The 18668-nt window shown below is 35.5% G+C and overlaps 1 protein-coding gene across 2 annotated transcripts; it reads right to left on the bottom strand.

Annotated features, from left to right (window-relative positions):
* Positions 1–12447: 12447 nt before the first annotated feature.
* Positions 12448–17813, bottom strand: LOC107909827 (U-box domain-containing protein 6). 2 transcript variants are annotated; one of them, XM_016837496.2, is made up of 6 exons: positions 17313–17813; positions 16092–16190; positions 15572–15757; positions 15271–15378; positions 13816–14996; positions 12448–13545 (listed from the first exon to the last, which is right to left on the bottom strand). In XM_016837496.2, the coding sequence occupies exons 2-6, from the start codon at positions 16140–16142 to the stop codon at positions 12750–12752; spliced, it is 2322 nt and encodes a 773-aa protein (XP_016692985.2). In that variant the 5' UTR covers positions 16143–16190; positions 17313–17813; the 3' UTR covers positions 12448–12749. The 2 variants fall into 2 exon arrangements, with proteins under 2 accessions (XP_016692985.2, XP_040954375.1); XM_041098441.1 differs by lacking the exon at positions 17313–17813 and adding an exon at positions 16566–16834.
* Between the last annotated feature and the right edge of the window lie 855 nt (positions 17814–18668).

Genomic DNA, 18668 nt, shown 5'->3' with positions numbered 1-18668 from the left:
ATTGATATCAAATCATTTCAAGTCAAATTCCATAAGGGCATATACACATATTTCATATAACATCAAGCATTAAATACATGATAATGAAATTGTTGAATTACTTACACACAACTTACCTCGGTCCCAAAATATTGCCAACTTACGTTTTAGTCTAAAACCTTGCTTTTCCCTCGGTTTAGGTCCGAACTCCATTTTTCTTAATCTATAATAGAAAATTCCACTTGTTTAAGTATCACATTGTCCATATCAGTCCATAAATTGTAATTTGACAAAATTATGATTTTGCATCGAAACTTTTACAAAATTGCAAATTAGTCCCTAAGCTCGTATAATGAAATATATTCATTTCCTTTATTGCCCAAGCCTAGCCAAATATTTCTTGTACTCATAGTAGCCCACATTACTCATCAAAAATAGATTTGTATCACTCAATTTCCCACCTTTTTCAATTTAATCGTTTTTTGGTGTTTTCATGCAAAATCACTTAATAGAAGATGTTAAACACACATCAAGCTCACATATTCCTTCATTAAACATCAAAGAACATGCATGTCACACATGGGTAAATTTTTAAACATAAACCCTGCTTCAAAATAAGGGTGGAAATAGGTAAATCAAGCTACGAGATCTTCAAAAATGTAAAGAACATTAAAAACAGGCTAGGGAACACTTACTATTGAGCTTGAAAATATCAAAAACCCTAGCCAAGAAGAGCTTAGAAATTTCGAAAGCCACATGAAGAAGATGGCCAATTTTTTATTTTATTTTCCCTTTTTATTCTTTTAATTACTAATTGACCAAAATGTCCTTAAGGCATTTCCTTCAAATTTTTCCTATGCATGTCTATTTTTGTCCAAAATTTTAGAAATTGGTCAAATTGTTAATTAGGACCTAATTTATAATCTAAAGCAATTTCATGCTTGAAGCTTTTAGAACACAAGTTTTGCATCTTATTCAATTTGGTCATTAAGGTTTAATTGGATATTTTATGCATAGAATTTCTCCATAAAATTTTCACACAAGCATGCATACCTATCATGGACCTCATAAAATCATAAAACAATTATTTCTATCTCGAATTTGTGGTCTCAAAATCACTGCTCCGGCTAGGCCCTAATTTGGGATGTTATAATTCTCTCCCCTTAGGGATTTTCGTCCCCAAAAATCTTATCTGTAAACAAGTGCGGGTATTGGTTTCTCATGGCCTCCTCGGGCTCCTATGTAGCCTCTTCTAACCCATGTCTATGCAATAACACTTTCACTAAGGCAATATTCTTATTTCTCAATTGCTTGACTTCCCGGGCCAAAATCTTGATCGGCTCTTCACCATAGGTCATATCCAGTTGGATCTCAACCTCTGTTAGTGAAATCACATGTGAAGGGTTCGATCTAAACGGCGCAACATAGACACATGGAATGCATCATGGATCTTCTCCAACTCAAACGGCAAAGCCAACCAATAAGCTATTGGTCCTATCCTTTCGGTGATTACATAAGGTCCTATGAAACAATGACTCAACTTGCCTTTCCTGCCGAATCTTAGAACCTTTTTCCATGGAGATACTTTCAAAAATACCTTATCGCCCACTTGATACTCAATTTCTTTTCTTTTTAAATCCGAGTAAGTCCTTTGCCTATCCGATGTCATCCTCAAACAATCTCGAATCACTTTTACCTTATCTTCGGTTTCTTTGACCAAGCAACCCCGTGAATCTGATTTTCCTTGAGTTTTGCCAATATAAGGGAGTTCGACACTTCTAGCCATAGAATGCCTCATAAGATTTCATTTTTAAACTCGTCTGGAAACTATTATTATAGGCAAACTCAACCAAAGGTAAGTACTTTTCCCATCTGCCTTGGAATTCTAAAACACAACATCTCAACATGTCTTCCAAGATTTGAATCACTCTCTTGGATTAGCCGTCGGCCTGTGGGTGAAAGACGGTACCAAAATTTAGTCTTGTTCCCAAAGCTTCTTGCAATTTTCTTCAAAATCTGAGGTAAACCTCGAATCTCTATCTGATATAATCAATGAGGGTACTCCATGAAACCTCACAATTTCAGAAATATGCAACTCAGTTAATCTATCTAGCGAGTAGTCGATACATACCAAGATAAAATGAGCAAAATTCATCAATCGATCAACAACGACCCACATCACATCTTTCTTACTCGGTGTTAAGGGTAAACCTATTACAAAATACATGGTAATTCGATCCATTTCCACTCGGAACCATGATAGGCTGTAGCAATCCAGAAGGTACCTGGTGTTCAGCTTTCACTTGCTAACAAATTAGGCATCTTGCAACAAACTCAGAAATATCCCTTTTTATACCATTCCACCAATATATTTTCTTCAATTCTTTATACATTTTAGTACTACCGGGGTGTAAAGATAGATGACCATTGTGTGCCTCATGCAAAATCTTATGAATCAACTCGACATCCTTAGGAACACAAATCCTATCTCGGAACATCAAGGAACCATTGGAAACAATCTGAAAATCAAATCTAGTGCCTGACTCGCACTGGGCTCTCTTAGCGTGTAAATCCTCATCACTATTCTGAGCTTCACGAATCTCTTGGAGAAACATCGACCTAACTCTCAACTCTGCTACAACCGCACCATCATCTGATAAAGCTAACCGCGTACCCATGGCTCTCAAAGCAAATAAGGATTTTCTACTTAGGGCATCAACTACCACATTCGCCTTCTCCGGATGATAATCGATTACTAACTCATAATCTTTTATCAACTCTAACCATCTCTGTTGTCTTAGATTTAAGTCCCTTTAAGTCATCAGGTATTTCAAACTCTTGTGATCGGTGAATACTCGGCATGTCTCACTATACAAATGGTGTCTCCAAATCTTCAGTGCAAATACAATGACAGCTAGTTCCAAGTCATGTGTCGGGTAATTTTTCTCATGCGGTTTCAGTTGTCTAGATGCATAGGCTATCACTTTGTCTTCTTGCATAAGTACACACCCTAATCCATTCAAGGATGAATCACAAAAAATCACAAACTCCTTTCCCAGCTCAGGTTGAACTAGCAATGGAGCCTCGGTTAACAACGCTTTCAGTTTCTCGGAACTCTGTTGGCACTTTTCTGTCCACTCGAACTTAACATCCTTTTGTAATAGCCTCGTCATTGGAGTAGCAATCATTAAAAACCCTTTGACAAACCGTCTGTAATAACTGGCCAAGCCTAAAAAGCTTCTGACCTCTGTCACATTCCTCAACAGTTTCCAATCAATCATGGCTGAAATCTTACTCAGGTCAACTCTAATGCCACTCCCGAAACAATATGTACTAAAAACCCGAGTTTGCGAAGCTAAAATTCACTTTAACTAAACTTAGCATATAACTGCTTATCTCTCAAAGTTTACAAAACCGTCCTTAAATGTTCAGCATATTCGGTCTCATCACGAGAATAAATCAATATGTCATCAATAAACGCCACAACAAATTTATCCAGATAAGGTCGAAATATTTTTTTCATTAAATCCATAAATACGGCGGGAGCATTCGTTAACCCAAACAGCATGACAAGGAACTCATAGTGACCATACCTCGTCTGAAATAGAGTTTTCGGTACATCTGACTCCTTGACCTGTAACTGATAGTAACCGAACTTCAGGTCTATCTTTGAAAATACCGTAGCTCCCTTTAACTGATTAAATAGATCATCAATCATTGGCAAAGGATACTTGTTCTTTATCGTCACCTTGTTGAGCTACCGATAATCTATACATAACCTCATCGAACCATCTTTCTTCTTTACAAATAACACAGAAGCACCCCAAGCTGAAAAGCTCGGTCTTATGAAACCCTTGTCAGTCAACTCCTGTAACTAAACTTTCAACTCTTTTAATTCCATCGGGGCCATCCTATACGGGGCAATCGAAATAGGTGCAGTGCCGGGAAGCAAATCAATGCCAAACTCTACTTCCCTAATAGGAGGTAACCTAGGCAATTCTTCTGGAAACACATCCGGATACTCACATACTATGGGTACCGACTCAATCTTTGGTTCAGACTCTTTAGTGTTTAATACAAAGGCAAGGTAAGCTTCATAACCCCTCATTATGCATCTTCGAGTAGACATGGAAGAAATCACTATAGGCATGCTATTTAATCCACCAGGTTCAACCCGAAAAACATTACCATTCTCACATTTCAGTTCGATAAATTTTCTTCCACAATTCACTACCACATCATGAGCAGTCAACCAATCTATACCAAGAATTACATCAAATTCATCAAACGGTAATAGCATGCGATTAGCCGAAAAATAATGACCCTAATCATCAAAGGGAAATTTTTACACACTTTATCAACTAACACATACTTGCCTAACGAGTTTGACACTTTTATCACGAATTTAGTAGATTCAACAAGTAAGTTCATATCAAACACCAATTTCATGCAAACATACGAATGGTTAGACCCCGGGTCAATCAAACCAACAACAATAGTATCATAGATAGAAAATATACCCGTGATCACATCAGGAGATGAGGCCTCTTCGCGAGCGCGAATGGCACAGGTCCTTGCAGGTGCCCTACCCTCGAGTCTCACAGCAGACTCCTTAGGTGCATCCTTACTACTCGTTCCACTACCCAGATTATTCTAAGGTCTCCCCCTTATTAGCAGTGCTATCGGTTCTTGTTCCCTGAAAATTTCCTCTTTCTGTCTTCTCGGGACAATCCCTAATAAAGTGGTTAGCGGAACCACACTTAAAACAAGTCCTATCACCCCCTCGACACTCGCCGGGGTGACATCTCCTGCACTGGGGACATTTTGGTCTATTGGGTCGGGCATTCCCAACACTAGCTATTGAAGTGGTCTGAGCTTTCGAAACCGTGTACTGTTTACCCTGATTCATGCTCGAATACCTAACAAAAGAATTAGATCGAATAGCAAACTCTCTGGACTTTTTGGATAAAGATTGAAAAGATTTACTCAGTTGCCTTTTCCGCTAGTCTCGAGACTCCAAATCTGCTTTCCGCTTTTCTTTAGCCAATTTTTTGGCCTTGCATGCTCTCTCAACTAGTACCACAAACTCCTTTAGCTCAAGGATACCAACCAACAATCGGATATGTTCGTTTAACCCATCTTCAAATCTTTTACACATGATGGCCTTAGTAGATACACATTCTCGAGCGTATTTGCTAAGCCTCACAAACTCACGCTCATATTCTGTAACTGTCATCTTACCCTGCTTCAACTCGAGAAACTCTTTCTCTTTTGGTCCATAAACCTTTAACTGATGTACTTCTTGCAAAATTCTTCTTGGAAAAACTCCCAAGTCACTTTCTCCCTCGGTACAACCAACACAAGGGTGTTCCACCACTGATAGGCTGAGTCTCTTAAAAGTAATACAACGCACTTCAGACACTCTTCTGGAGTGCATGACAGCTCATCAAAGACCCGAATTATATTCTCGAGCCAAAATTCCTCTCTTTTCGGATCATCATCTATATTAGCTCAGAACTTTTCGGCTCCTTACTTTTTAATTCAGTTAACCGGAGGCCTTTCCCTTCTCACCATCTCAACAACTTGGTGAGCTACAGGGGTAGGCTGATGAATAGGAGGGGGTGGGGGAGGTTGAACACCCGGGTTTGTCTAAACAAACTCAGTGTACCAATCATGCATCATCTTTAGAAAGGCTTCTCTAGCCTCTCCTCTCAGACTAACGGTCTCGAGTCTACTATCGAAAGGCGCTGCTTCTTGAGTGGGAGCCGGCGCGTTACTCTCTACATCTTTAGCAACTGCTCGTTCGGGATCCATTTACTATATATAAAACACAATTTAAATTGTCAAGAGTTGTCACACTATCATAATATATGTATGGCATGTATATCTAGACTCTTATACTTGTTACGTAGTCCTAGAACTGACTAAACTATAGCTCTGATACCAATAAATGTAACACCCCTTACCAGTATCCTACGTCGAGACAAGGTACGAGGCATTACCGGTCTTTGACACACACTTTAACACAAACCAAGCCATACAAATTTCATGCAATCTTAAAAACATTCAAACATAAACACAATGTCCCTTCTACGGCCCACATGGCCTTTAACATGCTTTAAGGGACTAAACTGAGTGCTTTTAAAAATTTTACAACACTTAGGAAAAATTTTCCAAGTTGGGAGAGTCACACACCCGTGTGGGTAGGTCGTGTGGATTTCACACGTCCATGTGGCTAGGACAAGCCCGTGTCCTCAACCCGTGTAGCCCACTGTTTATGACGTTAGCATAAATTAAATGTCACATGGCCAAGTCACATGCTCGTGTACAAGGCCGTGTTGCAAATTTAATTTTCGGATTTAAGGTGCAGACTTTACACGGTCTAGGCACACGCCTATGTCCTGAGGCTGTGTCTTCCACACGGTTGAGACACATGGCCGTGTCTCTGCCCGTGTGTTTACTACCATGCATACTGACTTACAAAACTAGGGTACAGGGGACACACGGCCGTACAACACGCCCATGAGGTTGACTGTGTATCACACATGGCTTAGATACATGCCCATGTGCCTACCCGTGTGGACAACTTTGAGGCTCTTTTCCAAGCCCATTTTTCACCCTCACTAACACATGCACACTCTCATATGCCAATGGTGAATATCATGGCATAAATTGGTTACTTAAACATCCATAGTTTAACTCATGAGTGACATCAATCATCCATCAAGCATAGATTCCATATTCTATCATTCATTGTCAACAACCAACTTATCACAAACCTCAAAGGTATCAACACATCTCATGCATGCATCAATATCTAGGATTACAATCCAATAATCAATATGAGCATACTTCATGGCCATATAAAAAATGAATTAGTATACCAATATGGGCCATCACTTTGGCCAACCAATATGACACGTATAACAAAATATTAAGTCCCCTAGACATGCCATACTTAAATATATTAAACCAAATATACCCCAAAAAATTTGTTGATAGTGTGACTAGAGCTCCGACGTCTACGATCCTCGAGCTAGCTTGGTGATACTTAGAAAAAGGGAAAAGAGAGAGGGGGTAAGCATAAAGCTTAGTAAGTTGTATGTAACTAATAACCAACATAGTTCATACAATTTCATGAGTTAAACATGCTACTAATTACCACCACATTATCAATTTACACACAATGGACATAATAAGAATTGACAATAAATGTCATTGAACTTCACAACTTATCTCACTCTTTCTTACTCGTGCTAAACTTTCCATCAAGAATCTAATTCCATACTCATGAGGTTTACGTACATACCTATACTACTCATAGATTATTCATAATTCTTCATCTCTTAACCTTGATCTTGAATGGCCTGTTGAACCACTTGGAATACGGAAGGACGTTCGGGATTATCATACACTAAATAGGGTGCCAAAGCCATGTCCCAGACATGGTCTTACGTGGGACCACACATCGATGCCATATCTCAGATATGGTCTTATACGAAGTCTCGAATCACTGTCGATGCCATGCCCCAAACATGGTCTTATACGAGACCTCATATCGATGTGATGTCCAAAACATGGTCTTATACGAAATCACTTATCGATGCCAAAGCCATATCATTGATATGATCTTACATGGGATCGCGTATCGATACCGACACCATGTTCCAGACATGGTCTTACATGGGATCTCGTTAATTATGGTGTCATGACATCCAAATCCTAAGTATTCGCAGGGTCACCTGGGATTTCCGAGATACAAAGCTATCATCAAATTGTTATCAAATCATTTCAAGTCAAATTCCATAAGGGCATATACACATATTTCATATAACATCAAGCATTAAATACACAATAATGAAATTGTTGAATTACTTACACACAACTTACCTCGGTCCCAAAATATTGCTAACTTTACATTTTAGTCCAAAACATTGCTTTTCCCTCGGTTTAGGTCCAGACTCCGTTTTTCTTGATCTATAATAGAAAATTCCACTTGTTTAATTATCACATTAACCATATCAGTCCATAAATCGCAATTTGATAAAATTATGATTTTGCCTCGAAACTTTCACAAAATTTCAAATTAGTCCCTAAGCTCGTATAATGAAATATACTCATTTCTTTTACTACCCAAGCCTAGCCGAATATTTCTTGTACTCATAGTATCCCACATTACTCATCAAAAACATATTTTTATCACTCAATTTCCCACCTTTTTCAATTTAGTCCTTTTTAAGTGTTTTCATGCAAAATCACTTAGTAAAAGATGTTAAACACACATCAAGCTTACATATTCCTTCATTAAACATCAAAAAACATGCATTTCACGCATGGGTAAATTTTTAAACATAAACCCTACTTCAAAATAAGGGTGGAAATAGGTAAATCAAGCTACGAGATCTTTAAAAATGTAAAGAACATTAAAAATGGGCTAGGGAACACTTACTATTGAGCTTGAAAATGTCAAAAACCCTAGCTATGGAGAACTTAGAAATTTTGAAAGCCACATGAAGAAGATGAGCCAATTTTTGCTTTAATTTTCCCTTTTAATTCTTTTAATTACTAATTGACCAAAATGCCCTTAAGGCCTTTCCTTCAAATTTTTCCTATGCATGTCCATTTTTGCCCAAAATTTTAGAAATTGGTCAAATTTCTAATTAGGACCTTCTAATTTATAATCTAAAGCAATTTCATGCTTGAACCTTCTAGAATACAAGTTTTGCATCTTATTCAATTTGGTCCTTAAGGTTCAATTGGATATTTTATGCATAAAATTTCTCCATGAAATTTTCACACAAGCATGCATACCTATCATGGACCTCATAAAAATCATAAAATAATTATTTTTATATCAAATTTGTGGTCTCGAAACCACTGTTTCGATTAAGCTCTAATTTGGGATGTTACAGTGTTTTAGGGATAGGAAGAGTTCAGGGATTTCTTTGACTTTGATTTGATGAGGCACTGGGTGCCAATTTACTTCAATTTAACCGATGAGACACTAGGTGTCAATTTATATAGCACTAGGCGCAGTTATTACTTCAGACTTATCCGATGAGGCACTTGGTGCTAAACTGGTGTGTTGGTTCGATCCGTGTATCCGTCTGAGTCCGAGTCTGAGTCGTGTTAATAGGAATAATTAAATAATAAAGTTCAATGATCGATATTGAATGACATGGTATGTGAAATATAATGAGATAGTGAACCGAAACATGAAAAATAAGATATGTTGTGATTAAATGAAATACATGAGTTATGTACTCATGAATTGAATATGGAATGAATAATGTCATTGTATAAACAAATGTGCATTGGTATGTGAAAAACTATTTATATAGCAAGTGATGTGAATTGAGATATTTGTTAAACAAATCAAATATGATAGCATGTGAAAATTGAGTATGGTATGAAATGATATGGTAATATGCTTGAACTTGAAATGATGGTATATGATAGTTGTGAGCTTAGACAGTAGTATGATTGTATAGTTCAAAGTATGCATTCTTGTATCATTATGTTTTTTTAATTGTTCGGATTATAGGAATATCACTGAGTTTTACTCAGCGTACGATTTTGTTTTCTATGGCGCATGTTAGGTACTTCTCTTTTGATCGCCAACTCAGCATCCAACAATGATCCCGATCTCAAATGTGGTGATGTTTACCTTTTGTGATGACATGTACCTAGGATGTCTTAGTTGATTGTTATTTTGTGAATGGTTTGTAAATGGAGTTATAATTGTAATGTTGGTTTGAGTATATAATTAAATGTTTGTGTTTGAAGCCATAAATTGGCATGTTATTTTGGAATCATTGCTTGTGATGTGATCTTAAGTTTGATATTTAGGTAGTTATAAGTTAGGTTAATTTGAATGAGTTGGTTTATTTAAAATATTGATTTGAATGATGCATTGATGATATTTTTTGATGATATAATGTGGTACCAATGAGGGTACATTGGTTAGGCACCTAAGATGATTGTTTTGGCGTGTTTTGAGTATGTTTGATCGTGTTTTGAATAGGTTAATCGAATGATTTTTGAGTTGCTTAGTACCCAAATAAGTAGGAAATGGTAAACTTGAGTTTTAAGGTACTTTTAGGTTCACACGGCTTGGCCACACGGGTGTGTGTCACACACAGGCTACACACATGGGCATGTGTCACACATAGGCGTGTAACCCAAGTCAAAGAGTTACATGGCCTAGCCACAAAGGCGTATGACCCCTGCAATTGAAATTTTTCTAACTTTTTTCTAAATTTTTCAAATGTTTTCGATTTAGTCCCGAATCATTTCTAAAGTGATTCTAAGGCCTCGAAGGCTTGAATAAGGGACATTATACATGTTTAATGACGGATTATATTATAATTATTAAAAAATTTTGAAATGAATCATTTAGATTATGTTTATTTGGTAATGCTCTGAAACCTTATTCCGACGACGGATACAGGTTAAGGGTGTTACAAGTCCTTTGAAAGAATTAATTTAACTTATTTATAGCCAAAGTTAAAGCGTGTAATGGGAGCTTCAAAAGACACAATGTTTTTCAAAGCTAATCCGTATCAACCATTTGGCAAACCATCATAATCGCCATTTAAAATTTCAATACCAAGCCAATGTATGTTTACTTTATAACCTACCCCTTAATCGGCGAATGGGGTAAGAGTTTTAAGTATCTCATCATAATAGTGCTTGCTACGACAACCTAATGCCACTACCTCACCACCACATTTATCATCACCATGCGCATATAAGAAGTTGCCTAACGCTTGAAAATGTGCAAACACAACACATGAAGATAAGTGCCATGCCCTTTTATACATATGGGCCACGTGGTACCTCATATGCAGCCTACCCTCGTCACATCACTACTTATCTAAGGGCTAAGTGCTTCTTAGATGGTTGATCGTGATTGGACTTATCTCATATACATGTCAAGACTTGAGGACGAGAGAGTGGACTCTCCTCTACCTATAAATACTCCTCTCCCACCTCAAGGATAGGTATGCTTATTCCTCCACTTTTTTTCTTATCATTTTTCTAAGTATATCTTCGACATCTAAAAAGACTCTCCTCCACCCACCTCAAAGAGAGGTATTCTTCTTCCTTCACTTTTTTTTCTTATCTTTCTTTTAATTATATCTTCAACATCTAGAAAGACTCTTCAACCACACCATTACGACCTTAGCTGACTCTCCACACATCCTTTGTATGAATCATCATCCCAATCCTCTGAACATTTTCAATACTCAACAGAATATAATTTAAATAAAATTTTATATAAATATAAATTTTATAACTGTTAGTTATTATTTCACATAATTATAGAAAATTGACTTTGAAAATTGGATACATTTTATTTATTAACTTTAAAAGAATTTTCAGTTGGAATCAACTTTTTTACAAAAATACTTTATAGTAAAGTAAATATTTTGGACTAATTGGTAAGAGGCCTCTCTATTTTTTGTGTTGAAAGGAAATAAAAAGAAATAATAAACAAGAAGGGCTTATGAAGCAATTTACCCTTTTGAACTTTGGTGCCACCAAGCTGTCAGGCGACACCTAAAGCTTTTCAATCAAAATGGTAAATTTACATATCGGGTCCCTAAATATTTTAGGTCATCACATTTCAATCTACTGCCGTCGATTGGTCAGGCTACACCAAGTAGATTTCTTGATTAAAAATAAAATTTATTTGATCTTTCACTTCAGTTGAGGTTCAATCTAAAGGTTGTCTACACTTAATCTTGAATAAATTTGTGTTGCTTCAAGTGTCATTGTGACTTACTCTTAAAACAGGTTTAATCCTCCTTTCTTCACTTAAAAATGTCTAAGGCATCTTTTAATTTTTTTCTTTTTTTTTTTTTGGTGAGATTTTAGAGAAAACTTTGACTTTAAAATTTTCCTTTTAGATAACTTATTAATGTATGAAAAGACTTGAATGTAACAAAAACTTGGAAAGACTTGGATGTAACCAAAACTTGGAAAGGCTTTTAGAGAACTTATTAATATATGAAAAGACTTGGATGTAACCAAAAGTTGGAAAGGCTTGAAGGTGACCATTCCATAATATTTATCAATCAATCAAGTAAAAGAGATTTTTTATAAAATATAAATTATGATTTAAGCAATTCACATATATTTAAATTCTAATGTTAATTTAATTAATTAGAGATAAAAAAAATTTATTTAATATTATCATTTAATTTATATAAATTTTTATTATTTAACTCTTAATTAATTTTAATTAATTAAAAAGATTATAATGACAAAGCACATAATGTCATTATTTTTAGACTACCTTCTAATCCGCTTATTATATCTCATTAATGATTAAATCTAAAAACATATTCCACTACTACCATATTTAATTTCCCTCCTACAGTAACTATTTTACTATTAAAACTATAAGATAGATTTATAATCTAAGTACATGTTACCAACATGGTACAATGGTTAAACTCCGCGTTAGCCCAAAAGGAAAATACAAGTAAATATTCACTTGGAGCAACAACGAAGTGTTCTGAAGATGAATCTAACCCTTAATTATTACATACATGAAGTACATGTACTATTAAAAACTACAAAGAAAAAAAAAAGCCAAAAATCCATAGATTACAAAGGGCCTGTACATTTCTGCTTCTCTATCATAACCCCCAAAAATAAAGGAAAGAAAACCAAAAAGGAAAGGGAAAATACTGTCCATTGGAATAGGACGAGAGAACTAGAAAAGAAGATACAACGGGAAATTTACAATAGTTGTCAAGCTTTTAACACTGGTAAACAGAGTAGCTCTTGCTCTTCCATAGAAAGCTCAAGGCTCTCCCCATTTTATTTCTCGATACTGACTTACATGGTGGGTTGGATTCTTGAGCCGTGGCTGCTGCAGGCATTGGATCTTGAATGGTTTCTATACTCAGGTTTGCATCTGCTGGTGGATGATCTCGTTGCCGTTGCTCACGAAAGAGCATCAGAAGTTTTTGCGACTTCTCCCTCCCTCTTGTCGTCCCGTTTACTGAAATCGATACCAATGCCGGAATCACACCTTCCTGTAGGACCATTTGACAGCATTCCTCGCTTCCGTTACAAAGAAGTAGAAGGCATGAAACAGCTTGCTCTTGCTCAATCAATTCTCCAGTATCCAAAACAGATGCCAGATCGCTAATGAGACCACAGGCTGAAACCATCTCAGATATTCCTGCTTTACTTGCAGCTAAGTTTAGTAAAACTGCAATAGATTTCTCTGTCCAGGCATTGTCACCTGAGATCACAAGTGGCTGTAGGCCATTAACTATGCCAGCAGAAAGAAGGCTGGGGATATTAGAGTGCACAGTAGAGAGGTTATAAAGAGTGTGAAGGGCATCAAGCTTGCACTGTGGATCAGTTTCACTTCCAAGTAGCTGGACTAAAAATGGGACAGCCATACTTGAGCCTATGATAGACTTGGCTTGCTCAAGGCAAGAGAGATTAAGATATAGAGCAGTGGCTGATTCATGGGCATTGGAGTTTGAAACCATATCCTCTAACAATAAAATCACTCCAGCTGCTAGCATCAATTCCTTGTTCCTGATTTTTTTAAAGAAAAAAACAAACCAAGAAAACTAAATAAGATTCAGCTCAACAGTTACTAATATAATGAGAATCAATCATCAAGATACAGCGTTAAAATGAAAAAAACAGAAATGTTTTTTCCCCTCCTATAAATTTGATAGTCCTTTCTCCAACAATGACCATTTGGTGTATCCATTTAATGAGTCAAAAGAGTAGCAGCAGCTATTTCTCACATATATCTATGACCGGATTTAACTAAGCAGATGCAAAAATTGACAAACAAACCTGTTATTGTTGACTGCAAGGTTAAAGAGAGCCATTGCCCCAATTTCCTGAGCCATAGCATTCCCTTCACGCACAGCTGAATCTAGAAATTGCAATAATCCTTCAACAAAGCCATTAGCCCCCATAAAAATCCTGGCCTCCTCATCGTCTTTCAGCAAAAGCCTGATTTGTTCCACAACTTTGCACCTTTTCCTCAAGTTCTCTTCTTCATTTAGAACAGATAGCAAATCCTGATATCTTTCTAGTACATTAAGCTCAGAAACCTCTTCCTGCACGCATGGCTGCTCATTCTCAGCTTCTTTTCCTTCTATTTCTTCAATGGTACCACTCTCCTCCAGGGGACCGACATTAACCCCTTTTAAGTTGCAAAAGCCAACACTATCCACTGATCTTGTATTTGCAATCTCTGACTCCGACAATGCCAGTCTCCAATAGTTAAGATCAAGAGACTCTGGGGGGCCATCAGGATTAGGAACTCCATTTTGTTCACACCAACTAGCAATGAGACCCTTAACACAATAATTGGGAGTTAAAGAGAGATGTGGAAGCCTCTGTTGAGTCTTCGGGCAGGTGTCATGCCCATCACCAAGCCATTTCTCAATACAGATCCTTTCATATGTCTGTCCAGAGGCAATTATGACTGGATCATACATAAGCTGCAAAGATATTGGACATCGTAATTCTTCAGGTGGAATGGGTATCTGCCCAGATCTCCTAATATTTGGCTTGAAATTGAACGAGCTAAGCTTCGATAGCTGCCGCTCAAATGCCTGGCCATTACCACCAGACCCTCCATCCTCGAGAGAACCTAGAACAGTGGGGGAACAAGGTGTTGAACCCTGTGAATCATTATCATCTGAAACCTCACTCCGAAACAACTTGGAGTATTTTCTCATGAGGTGCAAAAGATAAGCCACAATAGATTCCTTCCTCTTATCTTCCTCTGCACGAGCTCTCTCTATCAGCTTCTTAAGAGCCCTTCTTTCAGTTAGGGCTGCTCTAGAAGAAGTTATACCAAGTCTAGTTGCAGCCTGGTGAAAAGACTCTAGCTCATTATTGTCCTTACAGTCATCAAATTTTCTCCCGTGCTGGAGTAATGTGATCATTTCGTCACCAACTTGCTTCTCTAACAGATCGAGAGAGAAAACAGTCCCCTCAAGTTCACTTACAATCTCCAAAATCTGAAGGAAATAATTCGGAATACTATGAGCATACAAAGAAAAGCAACAGTGGAAGGATCATATTGGAGGGATATGACACTGCATGTTTCCTAAACAGTTTTAAAGTCTTCTTGATTTAAACCTCAAGCGTCAGGACTTATAGAGATGCACTGAAATAATGTGGATAAAACACCAGCAGCACAATGACATGAGAAACTGCTTGCAAATATAGACCCATACGCCCAAAAATTAATTTATCTTTTCAACCTCAAACTATGAAAGGGGAAATTATTACCTGACATCCAATGGACTGTGGAACTATATCTTCTACACGCCTAAGACTATCAATAAGAGCACATTTTGCCTTCTCAAATTTTAAAAGAACAGAATCTCCAGTAATAGCCTACATGAGAAGAATACCACCATGATTAAACATTCACTAAGAGAGAAAAAAAAAGGTTGAAAGCAACCGAAACAATGAAAATCATTTAGTGAATGTATCAATTAAAAGAACAAGTCTAAGCATAGACATGAATACATATAAAATTATATATGCGTATATCCTACGTCTGTGTTTGCATGAATGAAATTCTTACCAAGTAAAGTTTACTACATGTTGAACAATGTTGAAGGACATTCTTTGCCTTCTCTAGTGCTATATGCAATGAACATAAGGCCTGAATGCCAGATTTGCTCCTAGGCCGTGCTGCTTCCAAGGAAGGGAATATGGATAAGACTTTGCAATAAATTGCAGATAGTATCTTGCACATTTCGCCATGTAACTACATAAGGAAAAAATCAAAAAGTAAGAAAACTATTAATATTAAGCAATTTTCATCTCTTTGTCCTAAAAACACGCACACACACACAAAAAAAAAAAAACAAGATTCAAGTATAAGAACTAGCTGGAAAACAAAAGGTCTTCGATTTTAAGTAAAACAGTTGAAACATTATAAACTTAAGAGATGATTGCTGCCAAATAATAATAATAATAACTAGCAGGCATATCCCCATTATAGTGAAATTAATTAGAATTAAGAAATTGAACAGCAAGTGTAGAAAATATTAGTTCCAATACTTCAAATTTAACATATCCAAATGCTATCAAATTCATACCTTGGCATCACTGGCCACAAATAGGTTCTCTTCAACCTCAGAAATATCCATAATCTTGCCTTCAATGCAAGAAACCACTAAAATGCAAATCTATATCAACTGCAATCCAATAGGAAAAAATAGAACAGAGTCAGATAGGATAAACTAACACCAAATAATAGTTCAAAAACAACAGAAGAAAAGTTCAAATTAAATAGACAACTCCAAAGTTTTATTCCCTTTACGATTGACACAAAACTTCGAGAACAACCCCACATCAAGAATAGCAATAAAACATTTCTCAACCTCTCTTTGTTGCATTGCAATGAACTCAAAACTTTATAAACTTCAATTTTACTAAAAGTATGCACCTCAACAAAGCAAATGAAATATTAGCCTCAGTTCGAGACCTCAGTTCAATATTTCCTAAAATTTCTTCAAACTTTATGTATATGTATGTATTTATGCATGAATACTCTCCAAAAATTTCTTCACCTATAAGTGAAATTATAGGGAAAAAGCTCCACATAAAAGAAGCACACAAGGCAATACGAACATTCTTGAATAAGCTAGTGATCTGGACATGATTGAGAAGTCGAAAAAAATCAACCAATACTTCATATAGGAAAGAAACAAGAAAAATTCCGAGCTTTGACATTGATCTGGACATTTCATCAAACACAGGAAGACCGGGATTCGGAGAGAAGACTTATAATAACAAAATAAAAAACTTATGATTGGTTTTAAGACGGAACAAACAATTTGATTTAGACATCTCATCAAACAAATGAAAATTCAAGATTCTCAACAGAAGTAACGAAACAGTTAAATCAAAAGAATATAGTTTAAATGGAAAAAGAAAAAAAAAACAATCTAAGATTGTTTAGAAAATGACCTTATGAAAAACCCAGAGATTTTAAAACGAGACAAGACACAAGAATCGCCATCAGCTTTAATCGATATTCCAAAAAAATGCAAAATCCAGAAAACCCACAAACATAGTAAATAAAAAGACGAAGCAAAGTACAATAATTTATAACAGGAAAAAAGAAAAGATACGAATTTTCTTACGGAGATGCGAAAAATAGCAACACACCAAAATGTAATTACAAAAGAAAAAAAATCCATTTAAAAGTCAGGTACCGCTAAAAGGAATCGGATATGAAAATAACTTTAATTTTATTGTGAAGAAAGATTAATATGAGATTGAATCCGAATTTGGGCTGGGAAAAATGAACATACCGGAAAAAATGGAGATAGCCAATGAGGCTTCATATAAAAGAACATTTAGAGTAAAAAAGAAGAGCCAAACAGGGAATAAGGGGTTCCGATGCTCCACATCTTATTGTTCAGTTAGGTTTTTGGATTCGAAAATTCGTCGCGCCAAGTAGCGAATTACTCAGAGTAAAGAGAAAGGAATGAGGGAAAGGGAAATATGGGAGTTTGGGTATTGAAAATAGGGTAAATGGGAAGAAATAATAATGGAGAAATATATATTTTTTAAGTTTAAGAGGAATTAAAATTGAAACTAAAAGGAAAAAAGGGAACTGTGAGATGTGAAGTAGAGTGAATAATTTTGAGAGGGGGGGAAGGAATAATGTTTAAATTGTTTAATTAGAAGAATTTTTTAAAAAAAAAAAGGATTTTTTGAAATTTGGAGTTTGGATTTCTTCGTTTGTGCTCAGCTGGTTCGCCGGCCGACAATTGCCGACCTCCTCGTTTGTCGGTTAGCTGATCTGCCATAAATAAATGATTAAATGTCCTTTTAAGATCATAAATATTAATAAAATAATAATTACCCTTTTTTTTTCTTCTTTTTCTTTGTCCTCTTTAAGTGGTAACTTTCTTCGGCATTTTGTTAAATATCCCCTCACTTAATTAAAATTATTGACTTATTGAAGCTATGAAATATCTTCTTCTTCTTCTTTTTTAATAAGAAAATTCTCTATTTCAAACATTTATATTATATATGTTTAAATTTTTTAAAATATTTTTAATAATTTATTTATCATCAACAGTAGTAATGTGATGTTGAAAAAAGTGCTGAATTTTTAATTTCCACTATTAAGCACTAAATTCAATAATTTTCAAAAAATAATTTATTTATATTTATACTCTATATTTGGAAAATAATTTGGTGACTCTCGGTGAAGTTTAAAACTGATTGGTATAATGTTGTTATGTATTTTGAGTGAATATTAAAATAAATAAATTAGTTGATACATTGTCGTAAATAAAATAAAGAGATTAATAAATATCTTATAAGTTAATTTTTTAAGTTTATTTGTATCATGTACTAAATCCTAAAGCTCCTCCATCGATGGTGAATACAATATTAACCATATATATATTGGTATTACGCATTTATGAGAAACAATTTAATTAAATAAATTTGAAATTTTATTTTTTTTACTAAATAAATTATATGAATATTTTATTTTAATATAACATATATATAAAAAACCCATAAATTTTTTTTAATCAAAGCTTGATTTAATTTTTATTAAAAAAATTTACATAATTTTTTTAATTCACGTAATTGATGTCATGATTTAGTTTATATTCATACAAGTGACGTAAAAAATATAGTATAGAATA

The sequence above is a fragment of the Gossypium hirsutum genome, chromosome A03 (genome assembly GCF_007990345.1).
Source record: "Gossypium hirsutum isolate 1008001.06 chromosome A03, Gossypium_hirsutum_v2.1, whole genome shotgun sequence".
Classification (NCBI taxonomy): Eukaryota; Viridiplantae; Streptophyta; class Magnoliopsida; order Malvales; family Malvaceae; genus Gossypium; species Gossypium hirsutum.
Note: the sequence above shows the minus strand (reverse complement) of the source record. Positions and strands in the feature narration are given on the sequence as shown.

Excerpts from the sequence above, each read along its gene's own strand:
- LOC107909827 (XM_016837496.2), bottom strand. The coding sequence starts at position 16,142 with ATGGATATTTCTGAGGTTGAAGAGAACCTATTTGTGGCCAGTGATGCC. Across the intron at positions 15,758-16,091 it reads TTGTGGCCAGTGATGCCAAG|TTACATGGCGAAATGTGCAA; the intron begins GTATGAATTTGA and ends TTCCTTATGTAG. Across the intron at positions 14,997-15,270 it reads CACAGTCCATTGGATGTCAG|ATTTTGGAGATTGTAAGTGA; the intron begins GTAATAATTTCC and ends TATTTCCTTCAG.